Here is a 24,681-nt window from a genome sequence, read left to right as displayed (position 1 = left end):
AATTTAGTTCAGGTTCTTCCAGTTGTGACCTCTACTCCTACAGCACCAATCAACAGTGTCGAAAAGCTGCAGCAGAAGAGCAATAACAAGGCCAGCAAATACAGTTTCTCTGTTTCCTTTTCGTCAACTGGTGGCACAAAAAGGATAGTCAAGTTCATGTCCTCCAATCTGCAAGCAGATGTTGTGACATTTTAAAAGGCAAAGGTCCTATGGCTTCAGCAGGGATTAAGCGTGATGTCTATTTTAACAGCAATTTTTTTCATCTCCTGCTCCATGCTCCCTACTACACTGGGAGGACATCATCAAAATTTGTTAGTGGTAAACTGAGGCTTCTTTCATCCCAACCAGAGCACAAGTTAACCAGGTTAACATGGCCTGATTCTATAAAGCCTGCGCCTAATGACATAAATGCTTCTTATTTACCCACCAGTGGAGTTGATCCATGTCAAAGTCAAGCAACAGCAACCCTGAGGACCCAGCCCTTTGACTGGGAAGGTGCTGGGACAGTGACCTTCTCATGGTCCTGAGCACTGCACAGAAAAGCTCCACCTGGTGACACCACAGGATGCATCTCCATCAAATCAGGAGATAGCAGGACAAGTGACAAAGGTTGCAAAGGAACAGCTATCCCAGTTACAATGTTATTTGCCACTTTTGTTTAGTTCACCCCACTTCTTCCTTCACTGACAGGACAGATGTGTTCTGAAAGCTGAAATTTCATTTACAAATAAATAAGTCTGCTTTCTGTCTCTTTCAAATGCATCCCTTACCTAATTACTACTGCAATTACAGTAACTGCAACCAGCAATCCCAGGAGCAAGGCTGAATCAGGCCCTACACAGAGCTGTTTCTAACATTTGAAGGCTGCTACCCACACGCTTTGCTACACATCTAAGAACAGCTGCAGGAGAGCGGCAGGGGTGATCGATGTTCTCACTAATGAAAATAACCGTCTGAATCTATTAGGGACCTGAGCCCATTGGAAAACTAAACTTAGAAACCCTACCGTAAGCCAACAGCCAGCATTGCTCCTCCTGGGGGCTTGCTGTGACTCACCCCCACCTAGAAGCACAGCTGACACTACTCTCTCTTTCGCAGCTCTTCATGCAACAGTCTCCCTGAAGTTGAACTAGTTCACTTACTTGATCTAGAACTTAATTCAGGCCACTTCAAGCAGTTTCATCCAGGACAAGAAGGTGCCTTTTTTGATTCTGGGGGTATCTGTCTCTTATGAGTGATAAAGGTGGCTGGTTTTATAGCTGCCTTGGATTTACCAGCTTGCACCAGATACTGACCCATCACAAGAACGTGGGAACACAAAAGTATGTATCAAAACTTTCTCAAAAAAACAAATTAAAAAAAATAAAAATCAATGACACTATCACAACCAACGATCAAACTTTTGTTTGGTGGATACCACCGTGCAGACTGTTTCAAAGTTAAGGCACACTGAGCAACTCAAGAGGGACACAGTCCTGTTCTACTGTCTACAGCAACGCTCCTCAAAAATGTCAACTCCGTCCCGACCACCACCAGCCTGGATCAACCTGCTCACCTCTGAAGAAGTACCATCAGCCACTCAAAAACAAGAGCCCATCTTGTACTAAGTAGTAAAATGGCAGAGAAAAGGGGGTTTCTTAGCCTGTGGTTTACAGAAGCATAGCATGGTGGCTCCCTACAAAAGCCGCTGTTTCATGGAGACCCCAGTCCTATGTCCTTCCAAGGAACATGCATCAGCTGCTTTGAGTCTGCAGCAGAAAGCCTTTACTGGAAAGCCTCCAGCCCATCTTAACAGCCTCAGCTTTTGACTTAACCTTTAGGCCCAAGACCTTTGAGAGAATCTTGAAGGTAACTTTCAAAGGCTGCAGTAATTTAAACTCCTAAATGCTGAAGCCACGTTGACAAACTCCTCAAAAGTATCTTGGGGAGGACGAGGAGAGGGGAAATCAGACTAAAGCATTTCCTCAAACTACTCTTCTATCTTATGCCAAAGTATGCATGTCTGCTTTCCCTGACCTATTTATGTATTTCTGCTCAAAACAGCCCCATTTTAACAGCCCCAACTTGGCATGGGCAGAATGAGTGTGTTCTCTCCCCAGGTGTGCAGCTGGGTTTACTTTGCACTGAGGAAGAGATGGAGGGGAAAAAGCTGGGGGAGAAGGCAAGGAAATGTAATTTTTTTCAAAGCAGCATAAAACCAAATGCTGCCAACCTTCCTCTGATTAAGCAATACTTTACTTTCAGGAATAGGTAGCTGAAATACGCTGAGCAGTATGGGACTATTGTATTACAAGAGGTGGCAAAATTCATTTGCTCTGAGCACAACAAGTATTTCCTTAATGCTGCAAATAGTAAAGCCATATAACCGTAAGGGATACAAGAAGCTTTATGCCTGCGAGACCAGAAAAAGGAAGGTGGTTGAGAGGGGTAAAAGAAAGCCCTCAAACTTACTAGCTACTGCCTAGTTAACTCTAAGCCTTCCCAAAGCCTGCACAGCCACTGAAACTAAGCCTTATCAGCTTTCCAACTGCCGATCATTCGCTCCCTATGAAAGCTAGCAGCGTAACAAATACCGGGCAAGCACGCACACACGCACAGCGAACACGCTGTATGAACATGCACCCGCTGCAGCATAACTCCTGTCCTGGGACACACTGCACAGAGGAGGACGCTGGCGAAGGGGCTCCTGGTTGTGTCCCTGGCAGGAGTGGGACAGCAGCACCTCCAGGACACTGCGGTTCTGCTCAGGCAGGGGACCTCCCAGTCCCAAAATTCACACGGGACACGGGTCTCATCATTCAGGTACTAGCAGTGGACTCAACCCCCAAAGATAGAGGAGGAAGATGTCAACAACAGCAACGAGTCCCATTCAGCAAAATTCAGGGGACAAGTGGAGCCACGATTTATCGTTCAAAACATCATAATGGTTTGACTGCGTGGTCAAACCCAGGAAGCCCAGAGTGATTTTTGCATTTTAAGTTTCATACCACCAGTGAAGTTGCCACAGATACTCTGTATCCCCTTCAGCCCAAGACTGCAAATATCTGCATAAACTGCAACACCCTCCTGAAAACAGCCTCTGTAGCTGTGTTTTGCCTGCTTGGTACATTCTGGACAGCCTAGGGAAAACATTATTTCTGCCAAACCCTAATGCAATTTTTGAAATTTCCATCACTGCTAATAGCTGTGCCATACATCACAAAGACAGGATACAACTCATGACCTGACACCAAGAGTTCCCCACTGCAGGGCTCCCCGTTTCCAGTACTCACACATTACATTATCACCCAATATACAGGATGCAGCAAGAAAAGTTGCAACTAGAAAGGAAAACCCCAGTGCATAGTTACTTATCATCACCACTGTTAACTAGTTATCATCTCAGATGGTAAACCACCTACCCTCTCAGACAATTAACAAAGAGAGAGGGGAGATTTATAAAGTTCTAAAATAAGCTTTCTTCAGAGAAGAGGAAAAAACAAACCAAACAAAAAAAAAGTAAGTTTTTTCTTGAGAGTTCAGCACAAGACCAGCAACAACTCAGCACAGCTCCGGTGGAGGAATGGGAGCAGGGGCTGTTCAGGGCCACAGAAAACCCTCCCAACTGCTCACTCACAGCCCATGTGTATGACCCTAACGCTGTATGGCGACACGCTGCTGCCCCAGTATTTTCACTCAGGTATCTGCAGACAAGCCTTCTGTATGAGAAGGAAACCCAAGACAGCGGTTAGAGCTGTCTGCCAAGGAAGAATTATTTTGGCCACATGGCCTTTTAAAAATTACTCAGGTCTGAAAAGCCTCTGTTTCCCACTGCATCAGTCCCCCCATACAATCTCCAGAGGTTGTTTGTCAAGCTATTTAACAACAGGGTTTACGGGTAGTCTTGAAAGGCTCTGTCTATGGGGAGCAATATCACATGAGCACTATTTGCCAGGCCTGCATCTCCCAGGCACAGGAGGTATCTGGGTATTGACAGCACCCAGCTTTTTCCTGTGCAGTGTCCTGCTGCCTCTTCGCCTCCTGCAAAAACCCAGTTAGCTCCCAAGGAAAGCAAGTTAGACTCCACTACTAAATACAAACAGTGACAGTTTGGGCAAAGTCATCTTTCTGAAAGCCATGTTAAAATACAGAGGGTCATTATTAAACTGACCACACATCCTTTTGGAAAGATTTTGATTATCTCTTCCACAACTCTGATGACATCAGGTGACATTTAAAAAAACCAAACAAACAAACAAAAAAACAAACAAAAAAACCAACCAAAAAAACTATTTACTCTGCACACTGTGAGGAACCACTCAATAAAAGGATTACCAACCCTATTACAGTAAGTGGTACTATCAGAAAGGTACTATTATCACACCCTCACAACAAGTACTGGGTCCCAGCAGTGCCTGCAGAATTCAGCCCTTAATTCCTAAACTCACTGAATTAATGCTTCTCTTTCTTGGACTAAGAGCTCTAAATTTATCTTTATATAACCTTCCATTCAAAAGCACAAAGAAATGTTAAGCTGGAGCCAAGGATCGTCTAAGTAGAAAATTACAAAACAGCCGCCTATGTGTGCTGCTACTCAATTAACATCTTAACATATGCCATGTTACATTGTCTGGCTTGGCTCACGTTGATAAAGAAGTAAAATGGCTGTAAAAGCATTTCAATTAAATATTTAGAAAGCAGAGCTGCAAAAGGTTGAAACATGTTCGAATTAGTGAAATGACAACTATATATACTGCTCAGCTAATGGAGTAAGAGCTTTTGCTAGCACAGGTTACTGAGAAAGGAAAGCACGCCCAAGCTGGGCATGTCCGCAAGTCAACCCTGGCATCCCCAGAGCTCAGGACTCCCCTCCCATCCGCACCTCTCACCCTCTGGCACGCAGGAGCCAAAAATCAGGTGGCTTCGGATGCCACCTAGGGGCTCTCTCCCTGCCTGCACTTCTCTCTCCCCTGGGGATAATTCCATGTCACGCCTAAGAGAAAAGGCACTTGAACCTAGCACAAACACAAGCAAACAGAAGCAAAACACTCAATACAAGACAAACTAAATCTTCCAGTACTCAAACGCAGATATATTCTTACCCCAGATAAAAGCTACAGGGGCCACAACTGCATCTTGGAAGCACATGAAGTATTGTTATTTCCCTAAAGCATAAAAATAGCCACAGAGTTGTGTCCACTGGAAATGTAGAAAAGTGTCCAACTCTCAGGCCTCAAAAAGTAAACAAAGCAATTATTCACCCATTTGTAAATATTGGCTTTTTCAGCTTGAAGGCAGACTCCTCCTGAATCCAAGTCAAACCACTCTTCTCAGCAAAATAAGGAAGCAACAAGCACAGCAAGCCAATAAAACAGCGCAACAAGGGCGAGCTGCAACCATTTCATCTTCCCTGTAACCTAATCTACCTCCTTCCACCTGCCAAAGAGAATAAGCCAGACCGGTTTTCCATCAGACACAAGAAGGAACAATGCTGCATCACACTGCTGAAAAAAGTAGGAGATCAGCATGCCACAACATTTTAATTTAGCGCAGGTTAAAATTGGTCAAATGCTTGACTTCAACACTTGTTACTAAAATAAATGCAATTAAAATATTTCGTATAGGATAAAAATTTAATCCCTTCACCATTTCTGACACTGATGATTCTATGAGTATTAAATAATGCCAACTATACAAACAGCTGAACAAAGGAAGAAGATAAGGCTGCTAATGAAACACCCAAGTCTCAAATGTAGCCCATTGTAATGAACTGCCAAGAAATAATTAGCCAGCAGACATCAGAATACCTACATCTGAATTTTAGGTCTATAAGCATCTCTTTTAGCTCTCTTAAGAAATCTAGCTGTATTCAACGCTAAAGGCTTATGCCACAATTCTTAAATTAACTGGGAAGAACTTGCAACAACCACACACTGCCAGGTGCTCTATTCCAGCAACAAGACAGTCATTTAAGTTCCTGGGGGTTTTTTACATTTATTTAAATACAGTATTTTGCCACAAGTTACTTTAATGAACTCGTAGAAGAGACAAAGAAAATCCTTTTACACAGCTCTCACCCTGGTTCTTTCAGCACTGCTCTGAATTAAAATCAGTGCGTATTGTTATATTCAGGCAGGACTCTCTATTCCAAGGATGCAATGCCCTCCGTACATTATGTGGGAAGATAACATGACTTCAGAGGAGCTGCATCCTATATTTATTACTAACAATCTACATGGGGCACTGCAGGGCGTTGTTCTAAGATCAGTCTGCAAGGATCAATTGCCTAGAAAGGCTAAATACAAAAAGCAGAGGGTGATCTCAAAGCGACATGAAGAAAGACTGCTCAAGTAGGAACCTAATCTAAAATATGTCCCACTAAAAGCAGAAAGAATGGATACAGTTGCCAGATAGGCAGGTTTGTGGCTAAATGGCAAATCATCCATTCCAATGGCTCATGTATTTCACAATGAAAACTTCTGGTTTTAAAACTAATTATGAAAAAACAAATCAATCTTTGGTTGCTTCTGAATTCAGTCTACAGATAGCTAAAAGATCTGCTGTGGTATTTTCAGCTATGGTCAGCAGAAGCCTAATCACAACATTATTACTTAAGGCTAGTATTTGTAAGGGGTCTGAACTGGAGATCCTATAAAGCATGATGAGATTTTTCTCAAGCCTTTGTCCCACACGGCTCTAAGAAAAGATGCCTAGTGAAACTAAAGGGCTGACACTCCTCAGCAGCACTTTAAGGGGGGAAAAAAAAAAAAAAAAGGGAGGGGGGAGCACACCTACAAAACACACATGCACAAAAATGTTTCACTTCCATGCCTGCAGAGCGAACAAGATAGCAGGAGGAAGGCAGCACCTTGCTGTGTATCACAACCTGCCACAGGGCACAGACCTGGTCCTCCGCTGCCTTTCCCTTGAGAAATGGTGGCTACAGGCGGCTGATGGCAAAGCAAAACAATACTCATACTCACCAGAAAATAGCAATGGTTCTACACTCTGCTTATGTTTAATACTCGCCAATAAATGTACAAATCTGTATAGGGCTATGTTTATTGTACATAGTTACACAAAGCTCAGCTGAATCCAGTATAAAAGCTTCCAGTGTTAGCAGCTCTACAGCAATGCTTCCCTACCATACACATTTCCCAAGGCTGGCGCAGGTGCCCGGATGGCAGATTTAAGCCTGCTGATAAAAGGCACATTTCTTCTCTATTTCGCATTATTTCCTTCGATGTTTCCATAACCCACAGCTATCCTACTTAGTTTTTGTTAACCGACAGGTTTGCTACTGGTTGTACCTCTTCACTACCCTATTCGTTTAGTACCCAGGGAGGTATCATCTGGTCAGCAGTGCCATAACCCAGTCCTATCCAAGCTCTTTTTTGTGGCTTTACCCTGAGTGAGCGCCAGCCTGCAGAGCAGACCAGACCCTCCTGCACTGCCAAGCCCAGTGCTGAGCCCCACACACCACTCGAGTCCCACCAAGACAAGCCAGGACTCAGACACCCCACACAGCCGTCCCCTCTCGAAAACCTGCAAGGTCAACAGCTGAGGTGTCCCATTGTCAGCCCAGAAAGGAGCCCCAGCCTTCACACTATGCTACCATCTCAATGCTACCTGGGGCCTGACACACGCTAGGAAGCAGAGAAGCATTTCAAGGGCTGCAGTAGGGCTGGTTAGCCCTTCACAGGCACTGCACTGGGGAGGATCAGCTTAACCCACAGGGCCTCCCTGACAACGCTTTTGTCCCTCCTCCATGCTGCAGACATCCACCTCTCCCCTCCACATTGAACAGCTCACCCATACGCATCAGCCTGTCTTTCTGCAAACCAATCCAGCTTTTATCTAGCTCCCTCCCCCCGATGCTGTTTGCAATGTCCTATTACCTCCACTTCTGCCCCGATCTCTGGACATCTGCATTCCTCCTCCTCCTCGCTCCCTTTCCTCTCATGGGTGTCCACCACACAGCTCCTCTGCACCCTTTTTTCCACTTGAGGAACCTGTACCCAACTGCTGACCTTGGTAACTCCCAAGGAATGCAATCCTTGCAACCTCTTAGGTTTCCCTGTGCTGAGTAATGCCCCGAGTATCTATAAGGACTCTCCAAGCATCTGCCTACTAAAAGGGTCACTTCTTTCATGCTAGATGGGCATGGCTTCACTGCCACGGGAAAGGCAACTTCTCTCCCTGACCTGTGCCACACCGCTCACTGGCACATCCCATAACCCTACTCCCATGCTTAACTTTTTTGTAGAGGTGAAAATGTAAAAGCTGAACGTATGCAGGATGAACACGGCACTGCTGCCTGATGGTGACAGCCATACAACCTCCCGTTTCAAAAAATTCCTCCTTCTTGTTCAGCTGCCACGGATTCTTTCAGGCCTCCGACCTTCAGTCTTGCACCTGCACCCTGGGGCATTCCTCACTCACCTCTACTTACCGGCTTCGACCCACTCCAGACAAAGAAACTGTCTGGTCTCTGCAAATAAAAAGCTGCATGTAGCCAGAAGTCTCTTGCCTACCTCAAAGGTCAGTTCACTGAACACTAAAGCAGTATAACCCATCAGTTTTCCATCCTCTGTTTCTGGGGATAAAAAAAATTAATCCTAATTAATCTTTTTTAAATGGTTTTAATCCCTAAACTAGGATCTTCAGAAAAGTTACAAACACATGCTACTCCAGTTCTCAAGCATTTAGTTTGGAAAGCTCGAGTTCCCCTAGCCTGCAACCCAGGTGAACTTTAGTTTACTTGCAGACTCAAGAGCTTGTCTAAACTTGTAAGCTACACTTGCTTAAAATTAAAGCTGCACAAAATTTAATTAAGTTAAAGCCGTCTATTTCAGTCTGCACCTACAAAGCTGGATTTGAACACAACTGCATTCACTCCTAGTTGGTAGCTTAACAGTGTCAAACGAGCATCTTACACGAGCCTGCACTGCAGGACTGGTTGCTCCAACCCAAGATTATGTTTACCAGCTCTCAGGCTGAGGCATCCATCAGGCCTGTACAGCTTCACAGCAGCCAGAACAGACAACACCACTGCCAGCATTGCATAAACTACAACCGCAGGGCAGACAAGCACCATTCACTCACTCACCTTCACTCCACCCACTGCCTCCTTCACTGCTAGGCCACCTCTGCGGCCGTGATGAATGAACAAGGAAGTCTATCAGATCATTTCTCTCCTCTAAAACCTAATTTATGAATGGAAATTATGAACAGCAGGCATCTGACCAGTACTTAATACCCTACAACTTTAGGATTCAGTACTCCGTCTCCTCTGAACAGAGGACGATGCATGCGGCCAGTTCATTGCAGGCAAACTGTGCTACACCTGGCTCTGCCACCCCATCCTTCTGCAGGCAGCTGGGGGGGTGGGACCCAAAAAACTGAGAACTTAGCCACTGTCTACTCAAGTAACATACCTGCTTTGCAGGCACAGCATTGTCCATAAGCACTTTCATATCTATTTTAAAAGTTTTCATATTGTCATGGTTTTCTTTTAAAAACATAGCAGAGGGCATGCGACCTGTCCTAGTACAAGGTACTGAAGCCACAGCCACGCAGTCATCGAGTTTAGCACACTATTAAGACAATTTGTAGAACACCTGCATGGATTCATTATTCATAACATGTTCATTTCAAACATCCTCGGGAACTGCAAAGTTACAACACAACTTACTTAGTAAAATGGTCAAAAAACAGAAAAGGCTGCCCTTCATTAAATCTAGAACAGATTTCAGAAAAGCTGCATTAAACTTCTGACTTGCCAAAAATCGTAGCACCAGAGAATTATATTTAAAAGAATTATATATTAAGAAAGCTACTAAAGCAATATTCACTGACATAACTGCACTGTTGAAATTCACCTGTAGGCTGCAGCACGTAACTGCCTAACATCTTTCAGCATCTAACAATTTACTGAACTATGCTTGTATAAAAGTCTCACACTAATGTTACCCCCAATTACTTGCCTGATGGGTCCTTCCAGAAGGAGATTGTGTCTAAGAGCACTACAGAATTGACCGGTCTAGATGTTCATTCCTGTGAACCACATCATGCATAAACATGCCAGTGGGAGAACGGATGTCTGCATTAAGGGAATGAAAATGTCTTTTCCTGATTATTAACACAGTTTGATTTCAATTTTCAAGGTGAACTATATGCTGCTTTGCCACTCCCTTACTGAGCAGCTAAACTAATCAAGCCAACTCTGCAGCTCACCTTTCTGAGTTTGACAAATTTAGTTAAGAACCATGTCTTCCAGAAGAATACAATGTACTCAAGCTATCTCCTGATCCTACATTGGGCCTAATTTGCCACAAAGCTACTGGTATTTAAAGTATTCAGTGGTAACTAAGAACTTTACTGAAGAGACAAGAATCGCTGTGAAGTGACAAATAACAATTATTAGGTCCTGCACTGCAAACACCCATTGTAAATCTTTTCACCCTGAACATCTGGAGCTATTGGTTGACAACATCCCAGTACATACGTATGTGTCTAAGTGTTCACAGAGAGAGGGCGTCCACACACTGAACCACTGTACACACAATCTAAATTTTGTTTTTCAATCAAGCTACAATTTTCACCAACTTGAATGTACAAACCATGATGGTACATGAACCTCATGTTCTTAATACCTCCAAGAGAAGTAAGCTACTAGCAAGAAAAAGATGCAGTCCATGGGGATATATGCAATGAAAGCTAAATGGGGACTGCTTAAACTTACTGGTACTAAACAAAACAAAAATATGATCTTGTTTTTCATTTTTATTCTCAGCCTGAAAGATCAAGAGTATTACCACCTTTTTAGCCATTATTAACCAGAAAAACTGACTATTCATAGTGTACATTCAGGCATATATATACACAGGGTAATCAGACACCTAGCTTCTACTCGGAAGTAATCAATAAGAGATTGTCATCTGAGTATCTTCATGGATCAGAGACTTAATTATACAGGTAACCAAATCTTCAGGGACAGCATTTTAGCACTTTTTGCATGACAGAATTTACAACATTAATTTTCAACTGAAATTTCACTGTAAACTGCATTTAGATAAACTTTTGTCCGATGTAATTAAACACACACAAAGCAGCGTTTCAAAATTGCTGTAAAAAGAAAATGTCTTATGTGCTTATGTCTCCAGCACATTTGTTGATTACTTCAGATTTTTTTTATTTGACTCAGTAAGCTATCTCTAATTGTTAAATACAACTGATGGTTTCTGTTCAAAATATCCCTTTCCGTATTTTTAAAACTAGATCTGTCAATCTCACTTCATTCACTTGTTGAATGGAAGAGGCAAATACACTTTTCTCTCAGCTGCCAATTCATTTCTCAATTTTTTACGAGTTAATCATTGAATTATGCTACTGAAATCAAGCATAATAAAGGTAATTCTGCAGAGCAGGCTCCTGGAGCCAAAAGCTGGCTTAGCTTTTCAGCAAACTGTGGTTCCAGGTGTGCAGCTTGAGATTACTGCCAGTGAGTAATTTGACTGTCTTTTAAATATCAACTAATTTATTTAGTTTACATGACCACTAATAGCAACTGTAGGCCCTAACACAGCTCATCACTTATAATCCTAACAAGCTTAATTAAAAAAAAAAAAAAAATCAAACCGTAAAGAAAATAGGCAAACTTTTAATGTACCCTTAATGAAAGAAACACCATACTTTGTGCTTGGATAAAAGGCTCCTGCGGCACAGTCTCTGACTCCTGTAAGATTATTTCTAAACGATTTTTGGCCTTTGCTTCAGACAGTCCCATCACAGCAGAAAGAGCTGCAGCTTTCATGCAAGGGCTGAGCACCCGCCAGCCGGCCTCGCAAGTGCCTCACCCGCAAGCTACCAACTTTCCTATAATCAGCACAAGGATCAGGGAGCAATCATTTACCTTTCGTTGAGAAACACCACGAGAAGCACAAAGCGTCTGAATATAGTGTGGGAGATGGCAGCGGTAGGCGGACGACGCTGTGTAGGTACCAACAAGCACAGCTCCCTTCGGCAGGGCACCCATCCTGCAAGGGTGCTCCCTCCAAGGACAGGCATCGTCTTCCAGAGGAATTACTGCCTGCGCACCGCCAGCACAGACAACAAACCAGTCCTGCCAGAGGATGTCCAGCCCTGAAATAGAAGCCTTGAGTCCCAATTTCAGATTGCCTCCGGACACAGCACTCACACAGCACCCGGAACCACCTTGCCCAGTTGTTCCCCCATCTTAATAAGCATCCAAGCCTCTCGAGTACTTTTCTCCACTGAATTAGCAGTAAAACTAGCACGTGGTTCTGGAGGAAGGAGTAGTCACTATTTTTCAAACCAGATTAAAAAAGGACTTAAAATTCCATCCACAAAAAATATTAAATAAACATTAAAACTTTTCAATTTACAGGCCTTCAAACAGTTACTGCTTGTGATACTGAGCAACCGCCTTTTAAGTCTGTATTTTAGTATGGCAACAGTTCTGAAGAGGAAGGGAGAAATCACACAGGAATATTTCACTGAAGTCACAAAGACTACTCCAAGTATCTCCAGGTGATTTCTAAACAAAGGCAAGAAGGCGGGGAGGAAAATGCAGCAGAACAAATTGCCCATCCTACTATCCAGCACACCTTGCTCACAAGCTAATTCTTGTTTGTCTGAGGGAGGCTTGAGGCAGCCACTTCCAGGCAACCTTGTAGCAAGAAAAAGTTCCAACGGCCTGTATTGCTGACAGCTTTAAAAATAATTTATTTCACTGTTTTATAGGCAACCAAAGTAATGAACTGTCCAGCGCAATCTAACTTCTTCACTGGCAGGAGTCCCAACAATCTTATAATGGCACTTAGGAATCTTTGACTAAGAAATACGGATTGCCTCCCTGCCTGTGAGACCATCCATCAAAAAGGACAGCCATGTATCATGGACCTTGACATTTAACCACAAATTTCCTCTCAGGGGGAGATATGAATGTGCCTCATTTAATAAATGAGCTCTTCCCAGGAACAAGATTTTCTTCCCAAACTTGAAGTACCTGACAATCAGTAAGCGATACCATCTCCAGGGAAAAGCCGAGCAGGACCCGCCGCTCTGGAGGAGCGCAGGTATGCCCCAAGAAACCCACATCCATAGATACACCCGCAGACACATCCGCTACCTGCGCAACCGCCACACGCCGCGTGTTCATAGGTTATAGTTAGAAAAAGGTAACGGCTCACGTAGCCCGAGCGACAGATAAAGACTCGACCACTCACTGGCGGCAGTACCGAGCAGGTCCAAAGAGAGCCTGGTGGGTCTGCCACCCACGGGAGGCCCCTCCGCCGGGACCCACGGAGACCATCCCCATCCCCAGTCCCGCCTGCAGCAACACCCGGCCTCCCCACCCTTTGCTGGTACCATGTCACTGCAGCAACCACAAGCAATTAAGAACAAGCAACAGGGAAAATATTCGGGAAGTTCCGAATGTTTTTTTCCACTGTCTTAATGATTAAACGTTCAACAACAGAAAACACTTGGCAGCTTACTGAAAGCCTGTTGATGGCACAGCAGCCGATAACAAGCACCCTACTTGATGACAGATAATCCTTTTTCCATTAAATCAAGAAAGCATTAATATTGAGATAGTGGCTAACTCCATCTAGAACCAAGCGAACCAAACCCTCAGAATTCCCAAAGATCTGAGGGAACACAACAAAACACCCCAGCACTTTCATAGTTTTTAGATGTATTTAGGCATTCTTCTCACTGGCTTGAAAGTACCAATTTCTGCTGGCCTTCTGGTTGGGCTCCTTCTGGGTGACAGAGCACAGCATTTTCATTTATTCAATTTACCTTTTGAATAACCTGCTAATAACTTTTCAAACATACAGTCCAGCATTCTACCTGGACTGCTCCAGAGGCAAGCTAGAAAGCTACCTCCACTCCTCATCACCACAGTTTAAAAATAAGGAGTTCCTTATTTATACACGAGGCTTTGTAATATTAGATATTAGAAAGGCTTGAACCAAAAATCCAAATTTGGATCCTGATCTGAATTTTGCAGCTCTGGCCCTTCTCCAAATACTTCTGTTTGGCAAGCAGCAGAGTGGAGTAACAAGAGAAGGCAACATACACAAGTTAAGGGATCTGTATAAAAACACTAAGCTCAACCCCTGTTCTCAAAACTACACACACACACACACAACCTAACAAAACCACCCCAAGCCCCAATTAAATAAAAGATTAATCAGTGCTTCTGTATAAATCTGATCACCCAAACCTGAGCAGTACTGTCATCCCACTCAGTTACAGTATTTTTTCTGATTTATATGGCACCTGGAAAATTTTAGGGCATGTTTCTAAGTGTTCCTTTCAGATAGAGATTTGGATTCCTACTCGCCAACGGCATAGACACGTGCAAGTCAAACAGAACTGCCCCAGACAGCAACCCACCCAGCTACAGAGGCCTGCAATGACAATCCTGCAATTCTGTGCTTATTAAGAACTCATTAGAAATGCTGCTCTGAATCACAATGTCACACCATCCAACTTGCTTCAACGAAGGGAACTCCTGCAGTGGAAAGTAAAATGTTTATGAAACAAGGAATTGCATATGTTCAATGCTGTGAAGTCAACAATTTAATGCACTTCTATGCATTTTAAATGAACAGCAGTAAAACTTAGCCAAATATTTTATTACTTGAATATTGTTTTTTCCCCCGTATACTTTATTAGATCCTATTGTTTCAAGGAACAAAGACAAACAAAACCCACAAGCAAGAGTGAAAAATCCACTCTTCCTAAAAGCAGATTTACAAAGATCTTTTTTCTGCAAAGCTATTCCATCCAACTCAGAGCCAGGATATTCAATAAAACCTCAACTCCATTCTCAAAAGGTTACATAAAGGTCAGCATTCATTTTATTCAGGTTTATTTTCTAACCTTGTAAAAATGCCTGCAGACCAAATTGGCTTCCACACCTGCTGACCTAGAAACTCCACCACTGTGGTGGCCGTGCCCCGTTTTGGAAGGTTGCTTCTCCTCCCACACCAATCTGGCACTGACTGCTACGTGACACTGACCTGCCCGCTCCTGGCCGTCAGCGGCCTGGAGGAAGGCTTTCCCAATAGCAAGGGGATACATTTCAGCAGAGAATAGTAAATTTTTTTAAGCCACTTTGGTGAGAAGGAATTCTTCCAGGAAGCTTCCCCCCCAAATAGGAGGGTTTCCTGCATACATGAATGTGTCGTAACAGATAAAGGATGTACCTAGACCTCGTTCAAGGGAATGCAAGATCTCCAAAACAACCCACAGAGGGGATGGAGCAGCCATCCTCCAGGAAAAGAAGTCAAGTTGAAAAAGTGACAAATGGTGTAGGGATTTATTTCGCCCAATTCAAGAGATCTGCACCACAGATGGTTACACCCTGACACACAGTTTAAAAATTTGTTTACAGTCAAAGAGAAATAGGCACATAAAGTGATCAGATGGATTGTTTTATGGAAACGTCCTCCCTAGGAGATGGCCCTCACCTCAGAAGTGCATTTTTCTCCACAGTGGCTTCAAGGGAGCTACCTTGACCAACTCATACAGAAACAGATGGGGTCAAACAAAACAAATTCCACTTTCTGTTCCTATCCATTTGGGGAACCAGAGTGTGAAGGAGAATGACATGCTGCTAAGTGCTTTGCCCAAGGATGACTGACTTTCCCTGAAATCATCAAGAACTACTCTAAAATATGGTTTGCAGCTCTATTTTTTCCTATATATTTGACTGCTTATACACCATATTGGGAAATACAGTCAGGACAGGACAGTCTCACCATCACCTGTGAACAACACACCTGTGAACAACAGAACCATAGTAGAGTCAGTGAAAATTGGGTTAGTGACAAGAAATTTTTGCAGTTTTACACAGCCTCTCTTAGCTGAGGTGCTCAAAGTACTTTTTCAAAGGAGGTAAATACACTTCTGATGTTACACAGATTTAGTGAAATGAGTGCAGCCTGTACACCTGTCAATGATAATTATTAGCTCTTGCTCACAATAATTAGTAATCTTTTACTGAAGAATTTTTAAGTTTTGTTTCCCACCTCCAACAATGAATTAACCAGGACAGAGGAGGGAGTGGTGGCTTGTGCATTTTGGGCTGGGGGCACAGAATAACCACAAAGAGTCTGTAATCAGTTACAGGAAATCTTAAGTTCTCCACTCAGTCTTGACAAACCATTTAACAAAACACAGAAGGTTGCGGGTTTTTTCCCCTCTTATTCCCTGTTTCCCTCTCCCAAGCTACAGAAAGGGAAAACATAGATGGATTGGTCTACAGATTAATCCAATCTGACTCAAGAAATCCGTGTTTTAAAAGAATACATAAAGTGTGTTACAGGAATTTCAACTGCAGAAGAAAACTACCAAGAAGGTGTTTGCATCTGCATTTGCAAAGAGCCTGACAGACATACCTTGAGCTTCCCTCTTCATTGCCAGGTATTTTATTAAAAATATCAAGACCATCAATCATTTTTTTTGCTGACCTAACCATACAAATAAGTAGCAATTCCTATTACGAAAAATCTCAACGACATTTCCCCAAATTGCAGAACGTTTGCTCTGCCAACAGCTAAGTGACAATCCACACTTGCTGACAATGCCTAATGAGGAGTGATGGATGCAATTGCAGGAGGGAGCAGGAATGATGTAAGTCATAAGAAAGAACAGAGCCTTCCAAAGATTAGAAAATATTGGTGTTACAATCAGCTAATCTGGTCTTATAGCAAGATACCAAGAGCCCAAAACTAACAAGGGCACAATCTACGTCCTACTGCCCCTTCAACATGAAACAAACTGGGCCTTAGGACATATAATTTTGGCACTGCCTGGCCTAGCTCATGTGGTTTTCCAATACAACTTCTAGCTATAAGAGTGATTTGAGGACAAAAATTACAGATGTGAAACCCACACCCACGTCCAACTGAAATGGCTACAAAAGCAATGCTTTGTGTTTGCCACTCCACACCGCCTGGTCCTCAGCTTGGTTTACACACAAGGTATCAGGGAGGGGGAGGAGAGAAATTAATCTCTCAAGCAGAATTATTATATTCAAATCCCAACAGATGCCGTTAGGACAAAAAGACCCGAGATGCAGACAAGGTGAAAGAAGCTGGGGCCAACCCATGCACATATGCAAGCACCAAATTACTATTTACAACAGTAAACAAGTACTCATTGAAGAATCATCACCAGTTATTCGCAACAGTGAACAAGAAAACAAACCCGTCCGTTCCTTCAATGTTTGCTGCTACAGACTGGATTTTAGATTAATACAGTGAGCAGAGAGGGATTAAATTGCCTAAAATGGTTGGTCTTTTTCTTTCACGCCAGCAAGAGCAGACTCTCAGCCGACACCTTCCTGCCTTGGTCATCTCCACATCTCAATCCTTGTGCCACACTGCTTTCACATAAGTACATCGCGGGCTGTCTTCAGCTATAGGATATTCTTTGGCAACTTAATGTAATATTGAGTAGACTCTCTCTTCACCATCATGTGTTTGGGTACAGAAACATCATATACAAATAACACACATTTGGTAATACAGGACCCTCACCCGAAGAAAATAATTGAAACCCCATTAGTCTACATGCTCAGACAGCTGACTAAGGAGGTTTTCCCGCCTCAGGCTCTAACGTCTGGACAAAAAGCTATTAATAAATATGAAAGCTTTAATGAATCTAAAGGGAAATAAAAACAGGCAGATTAAGGCCCAGTGTCCAGCGAAGACCAGGGCAATTCACAAACCCGCCCAACCTGACACTAATCAGCCAGGCTGGGCTCCCAAAGACGTGTTCTCCCCGTCTAGACTTCTAATCCGTCAATGGGAAAAGACATCTAGTATTATTTCTGCCCATTTCATCGACACCGTAAGAACACATCCAACTGCCTCAGCAACTCACATACGCAACACAAAACAAAAACGGACACCACTTTGCTGGATGTGTTCAAGTGGGGCAGACAGGAAAAAAATGTGGTTAGACAGTGATGACCTTTAACTATTGTAATCAAACAGCCATTAAATACCTGTATGTGATGTTCTAATGCAAATAAATACTTCCTGATTTGTCTTTAAGCACAGTTAAGCAACTCTTTTATCTTGCCCTCCTCGGTCCAAACTAGCGGTCACTTTATATGCCAAAAAACAGCAACAACACAAAAAACCAAACTGGACTCCTAATAAGCACATTTTTAAGTCTTCAGTACATACACTGACTGTGCCTGCAATTTTAACCAGCAGGACTTAACCTATTGTTTCATTTTAAGGGACTCCACATGTTCACAATTACTTGAGCTACTTTTGTCAAACTACATTTTAATTTAATAAACAGAATAAATTAAGTATGAGTTGAGATAATGAATAACTCATTGTCCCGCTCGAGGCCTACATCACACACTATATTTATATTTGTCTGTACAGTGGAAGGACAAGCACAGACTTGTTTGTGATCCTTAAGTCCAGTATTTCAGTAGCTGCTATATTTTGCTATACTACTATTTTCATTGACAACACAATTTGAAGACTGAAACTTTTTTTTTTCTTTAAACAACAAACACAAACAACTAGAAACATCCATCCACTATGCATAAACGCGTAGGAGAAAAGAGGCGGGGGGGGGAAACAATACAGAAGAGTACTAATCTAGATGTACTAAACCCTTTGGGAAGCAAAGGTGGAATTCAACACACCAACCTGCCAGCACACACAACTGGCACGGCAGAGGAAGAGGGGAGGAAGAGGAGGGAAGACAGAAAAGAGGAAGCTCTCTTCTGCACATTACACCTAGTTCTGTTAACAACAGAGCACTGCCATTTTCACAAGCAGCCTTCCACAATCTCTCCCACTGTTTATCCATCACCAGTGCACACAGCACGCACTGAACAGAATAGCAGATCCGGGACTGCAACTAGAGAAGACGACTTTCCACTGTTTACTCCAAGTGCAGCATGCACGACTTCCCTGGCCACGCTCCTCAACCTTGCTGCTCAAAAACCACCACCGCATCTACATGAAGATGCAAATTAACATTAAACTCCAGCCTCAAATGAAGACTGCTTGATCGCAACACAGAAACACAGAATTTCTATAGTCCCAGACAAAAGATTTGAAAATATCAAAGAAAAGGTTTTCTCATAAGAAACAGCCTTATCTACAAATACTGCACTTCAACAGTATAACCCGCAGGAAATGGACACTGCCTGGAAGCAGCAGGGAAGTCCCAGCCCCGGGCAGGAAGCAGGTAGCCAGGAGGAACGTCTGTGAACGTACCAGGAGACAGGGCTGCAAGGTGCTGGCAAAACCTCCACTGGTCACAGGCCCTTGGCACCAGGCGAGCCACTTACACTGGGCAAAACACTGCATTCCTCTGTACCAAACCTGGGCTCAGGCTATTCATCAAGTTTACCTGAATTAAATAAGCAGCCTTCATTTAAAAGGCTAACGTATGCGCGCTTTTTCCTTGAAAAGAAAACCCATAATAAAAGCAGAGGTTTTACTTAGTAGCCATTTTGTCTTCAACTTGGACATGATACCTAAACCTGAAGGCAATGTAAACATGCTCTCTGAGGCTCATTTCCAAACAGCACGTTCATGGAAAGAGAAAAAAATACAGAAAGGCCATCACTAAATACCACAATAAATTAGGAGGGTGTGAAGATTTTGTGATCTAAACAGACAGGAAATTCTGCATTTCGTATTCCTTCTCTAGGTCACATTGCAGAGAAAACCAAAACAAAAGGTAGCAAGTGTGGCTTAAGGACAATGAATTATTATTTACTGTTTAAATTAAAAAAACAACCAACAAGAAATGCAATTTCAGTATGCCATACAATAAAAGAATCTGAAGATAAAATTATATTTAGATTCTCTTTCTTTTCCAGCTACATGAATTCAAGCCATAAAACCTAACTATAGTATGAAGTAATAGGCAAGCTAGATCAGTACGTTTTTATTAGGATGAGGACATGTATATAGATGTATATACGGTGTGTACATATAAAGGAAAACATTATGTATGAGTAACCTATATTTACAACTCCCAACTTTCACAATACTTTATCAACTTCCCCAGACAAAAGCAGCTTTTAAAAACATACACAAAATACAAATGCTGCAGGTGACAGCCTCTTGCAGATTTGGGGGGGCGGGGGGGATTAATTGCAGGGCAAGCTAAACTCAATTTATCTCTTTCCCCCAAATGAACACAAAATAAATATTCTTAGGTAAAATGCTGGTTTACTAAGAATTTTGTTTTAATTTTCAGGAAAAAAAAAACCACACCAAACCAAAACAACTGGATTCCTGTGCAGGAACTTGCAAACCATCATCACAACTTTCAGCCAAAATTGCATTTCGACTGCCAGACTGGAAACTCGGAAGAACAGAGGTTTACGGGGAGGCTGGAAAAATGCACCCTTACTGCAACGCTCTGCATTCCCTGCTGCATCAACATTCTGTGCTGGGAGTCTCGTGTGAACGTTAAAAAAAAAAAACAAAAAAAAAAACCACAGACGTAAAAAGAGAGGGCCGTGTAAGATGCCGACTGATACGAACGCCTTCAGCAGGTGAGATGGTTCCCATCCGTCCGAACGGAGCCGCTCCGTAATTGCCGTGACCGCTGAACACAAGCGGGCAGCACCATTAACCCACCCCCGGCGCACGGCAGGCTGCCTCGATCCTGGAAAATAACAAGCACCCGGGCACGGCAAACAGCCGCGAGCCTCCCGACCGGCGCACCTGCCCACGACCACGCGTGTTTTCCGCGCGTCTGGGGACGCAGCCCCGCGGCGCGGGGGGCGCGCGCAGCTCCGCGCTTCCCCGCACAAAGGGGCCGCGCCCCCCCCCGCTCTCCTCCCCCCCCCCCCCCCCCCGCGCCGCCTCCGCGCCCGCGCAGCGCCCCCACCCCACCCCACTCCCCCCCGCGTACCCCAGCGCCGGCCTGGGGCGCAGCCGACGCGGGCGGCGCGGCGGAGCCCGGCCCTTACCAGATGGAGCTGCGGATCTTGTGCTGCAGCGCGCTGGCCTCGCCGCCCTGCAGCCCCGGCACCAGGGCCGGCAGGGCCCCGCCGGGCGCGGGGGTGCCGGCGAGCCGCCGCAGCGGCTGCCCCTCCGGCTGCTGCTGCTCCTCGGCCATGGGGGCGCGGCGGGCGGGGGACGCGGAGCGGCGCTGGCCGCACTAGGCCTCTGCCGCAGCCCTCGAGTGAGTTGCCTTCCCCTGTTGCCCGGGGGACATCACGGGCGGAAAGCCGAGCCGCGTCCCGCCGCTACGCCGCAGGATGGCGAGCCCGGCTCGCGGCACGACGCATGGCGGCCCGGCCTCCGCCGCCGCCGCCCCCGCGCAGGGTCGCTCCGCGCTCCCCCGCCTCGCAGCACCTGGCCCGGCTCGCCGCCGCCGCCGCCGCTCCTCGCCCCGCGGCCGCCGTGCCCGCCCGTGCGCCGAGTGCGCAGGCTCGGCGCTGCCCGAGCAGACGGGCCGCCCCGCACCGCCGCCGCCGCCGCTCGGGGAGGGGGCCGGGGGCGCGGCCGGCGGCGGCGAGCCGGAGCCGGGGGGCGGCCTCTCCGATCGCCCCGGGCCGGAGCCCGTGGGACCCCGCCGCGGGGCGGTGGGCTTGTCCCAGAGCGGTCCGGCTCTGCGGGGGCTGCCCCCCCCCTCCTCCGCCTCCCGCCCCCCCCGCGCGCCGGCGGCGAAAATAACACGTGTGTGTGTACGTTTTTTGTAGATAGAGCGAGCTATATAATCCACGTAGATGTGCACGATTTATATAGGGTGCACCGAGCGCATGCTGCGCACTGGAGACACGTGAACCCCGCTCCTGCGGCGGCGGCATTACATCAGCTCGCTGCACCACAGCCGCCCGGCGCCTCTCGGGGTGCTCCCTGCATCGTCCCCTCCCTCCCCACGCGGGCAGTGCTCCCGAAATCCTCGCTTGTTTAAAAAAAAAAAAAAATAAAAAATTAAATTCCTCACATGTCCCCGAGGAAGCCAGCCATCGACACGGGGCCGGTGGCAGGCCAGGCCCTCCCTCACCCTCAGCCTTCCCGTGTGTCCCCTGGACATTAAATGGGGCCATGGTGCCATTAGTGCCACGGGCCTTTACCCCGAGCTTTGACGGCTCAAGCTGCCCCTCTGTTGCCTCTCTCTTCCCAATCCCTCCAATTCTGGTAGTGTTCTGACAGGAATTCACCATTTTCCGCGCTCAGCACGCAGCGGGGGGGTGGACGCACAGGTACCCTTTCTGAAGGTGGTACGCAAGGATAAAGGAAGGACTTCCTAGCCTGCGCTGGTCACAGAAAACATGGGCCTAAGGACAACAAATAATGTAAATACACACATCGAGACATGGCATGGCTAAATTTAGGAGATGAATATTTGTAAATTTCTATGCCACCAACCAAAGCGAGACTTTTCAAAAATAAATCTTTGCTTATGTTTCCCCTGCTCCAAAATCAGAACATTAATGGCTATGGCAATGATAGTGACTTTCTTCTTATAAAAACCCTCATCAAAAACACAAAAACTAAGCTCTCTTGTTCCTGCCTCTTATTAAAAGCTCTTTTTTTTTTTTTTTAACTTTAATTGGAAATTTCTGAAGGGCATCCAAAAAAAAAAGAGAAAAATTCAAGTAAAAATTGTGATCAGAAGTAAACAGAGAAGTAATCAATTTAAAATCCCTAACCGCTATAGTTTTTGCATAACCTGGCACAGGAAGCAAAGGTGAATGTCCTTGGTGATATTTTCTAGTTTTGTGGCAATTTCCACTTAATACCAATTGTATCAACACAGCCAGGGTTGCCTCTGTTGAGATCTTTTGTTGAATCCTGTGAAATCTGACTGGCCAGAGCTTAACCCACAGGGATACCAGCCCTAAAAACGTTCCAGACAATGCATATCTATCAGTCCCAGATTGAAATCAATGGGCCTACACAACAGAATAAAGTTCAACAGATGTGCATCATGTTTGCAGGATCATAGACTATTACAATAAATTGGAAAAATACACATCATTTCAGTGTTGCTTTAGTCTAAACCAGCAGTTGGAAGACAAATTTATTATTCAGTTCCTCGTGAATTTAGTTCCCAGCCATGTCAAATTGTAATCACGCTTATTTACAGATGTATGGGCATCACATGACCAAAAAAATAGCCACATCTCTTCTGCAAAAGCTGCCATGCCGGGCACAGGCTGGCACCCCGAGGCCGCCACCACCGCTCTGTAATCACACCGGGTGTTTTAGAGCAGAATGTGATTAAATTGGCACAGAGATTAAATAAGTGGGCTAGACTCCCAGGTTACATTTTTGTGCTGGAAGCGGTCAGTGGGCCTCAAAAACTATGTCTGTATTCCCATATCTCACCATCGATTCATCTTTTAAAAAAAAAAAACAAAACACTTTTTTTCCTGTGCTTTTTTGGTGTGAAACCTTTGAACTGTTAGCCAGTTTCTATTACTGGGTTTGAGTAGTAGGCCCAAAGTAAGATCGCAGAGAGGCCCAAAATAGCATTGGGGTCCCATTTTGTGCAAAGAAGAGATTTCCTCCTCGGGCCTAGCAGTAAAGAAGAATTTAACGTTTTTTTCCCAGCATGATACCTGAAAGCAATGGGGCTGTGTTGCGTACAGGTGGAACAGAGGCCCACGCTCTGCTCTCCAAGGGCCTTCTTCATATTAAGAGTAATTCTCCCTCGGTGCTTTCCTCGCGTTCCCTCAGTGGGACTGAGCGCAGGGTTTAGCGCAGGTTTGTTACATGCCTGTTTTAACACTGAGTGAGGAATTTTTCCCGTTATGCAGTAGGCAGGCCCATAAATGGAGGCCATTTTAGCTGGCTCTTACACAACCAGCTGAACTTGCCTTGTGTTTCATATGGTCTCTGCACCTGTGCAAAATGGGTGAAAGAAAAATGGCGGCATCTTATACACAGTTTATATGGTTATGTACAACTAAAGCAAAGAACAAATAGATCCAGAATAATTGTGTAAACAAAGAGCTTGTGCTGATAGAATTAACTTGAAGACACTGAAGGGAATTATTTAATGGCTAAGAGATGAACCTGAACTCGGATGGACTGACTGGAGACCTCCGGGGAATATCCACTGAGGACCACTGCAACCATCTGCTGGAGTTCCTGTACCTAATGGCTCTGAACACCTTTGTTTGATGCAGAGACTGAGCTCCTGGTCAGCACTGTGTAAAAAACCACAAAAAAAGTAATACAAAAGAGTTAATTTTAAGTCCCATTACTGTAAACAAAGGCATGTGTGAAAGTTTAAGCATGTCAGAAACCTGACCAGTATTTGCAGGACCAGGATCTTTCTTCTTCTTTCCCATTTTCCAAATGTCTTTTTATTGAAGAGCACAACAGCTGAGCTCAGAGCAAGTAGGCTGGGGGCTTCCTGTCCTCCTTTCCCTTTCTGCAGTGAGATCTTGCTCATCTAGAAACTGATGTTGCTGTATTATAGCTAAAATTCCTGTCTTTTCTAAGTCAAAAGCGCTGGAAGCCTGCTGTGCCGGACAGATATATTCATTAGAGGATCGTCTTCAAAAGAGAATGAAAGAGCTGTTTTGGGGAAAGAAAGAGCCAGCTGTCTGCACAAAGACAGTCTCCACGGTGTGGTCCTGTGACAGGTGGGAGCTAACTCCATTTTGCCAGGTTAATTCCAAAAGCTACGTTTATTTTTCCTCCT

At 44.7% G+C, this 24,681-nt stretch overlaps 1 protein-coding gene and 1 long non-coding RNA gene across 2 annotated transcripts in view; both read right to left on the bottom strand.

Moving 5' to 3' along the window:
• Positions 1 to 21,459, bottom strand: part of RFX7 (regulatory factor X7) — a 53,093-nt gene extending 31,634 nt beyond the window's left edge. Inside the window, exon 1 of the mRNA XM_069798164.1 lies at positions 20,987 to 21,459. Coding sequence (XP_069654265.1) covers positions 20,987 to 21,135 — 149 coding nt within the window. The 5' untranslated portion in view covers positions 21,136 to 21,459. The remainder of the gene's footprint in view (positions 1 to 20,986) is intronic.
• A 1,918-nt stretch (positions 21,460 to 23,377) lies between these two features.
• LOC138688296 (uncharacterized) lies at positions 23,378 to 24,176 on the bottom strand. Its single transcript, XR_011327328.1, has 2 exons — positions 24,048 to 24,176; positions 23,378 to 23,873 (listed from the first exon to the last, which is right to left on the bottom strand). It is a non-coding gene; the product is annotated as an uncharacterized lncRNA (long non-coding RNA).
• Positions 24,177 to 24,681: the final 505 nt, after the last annotated feature.

The sequence above is a fragment of the Haliaeetus albicilla genome, chromosome 12, assembly GCF_947461875.1.
Source record: "Haliaeetus albicilla chromosome 12, bHalAlb1.1, whole genome shotgun sequence".
NCBI classification, from domain to species: domain Eukaryota; kingdom Metazoa; phylum Chordata; class Aves; order Accipitriformes; family Accipitridae; genus Haliaeetus; species Haliaeetus albicilla.
Note: the sequence above shows the minus strand (reverse complement) of the source record. Positions and strands in the feature narration are given on the sequence as shown.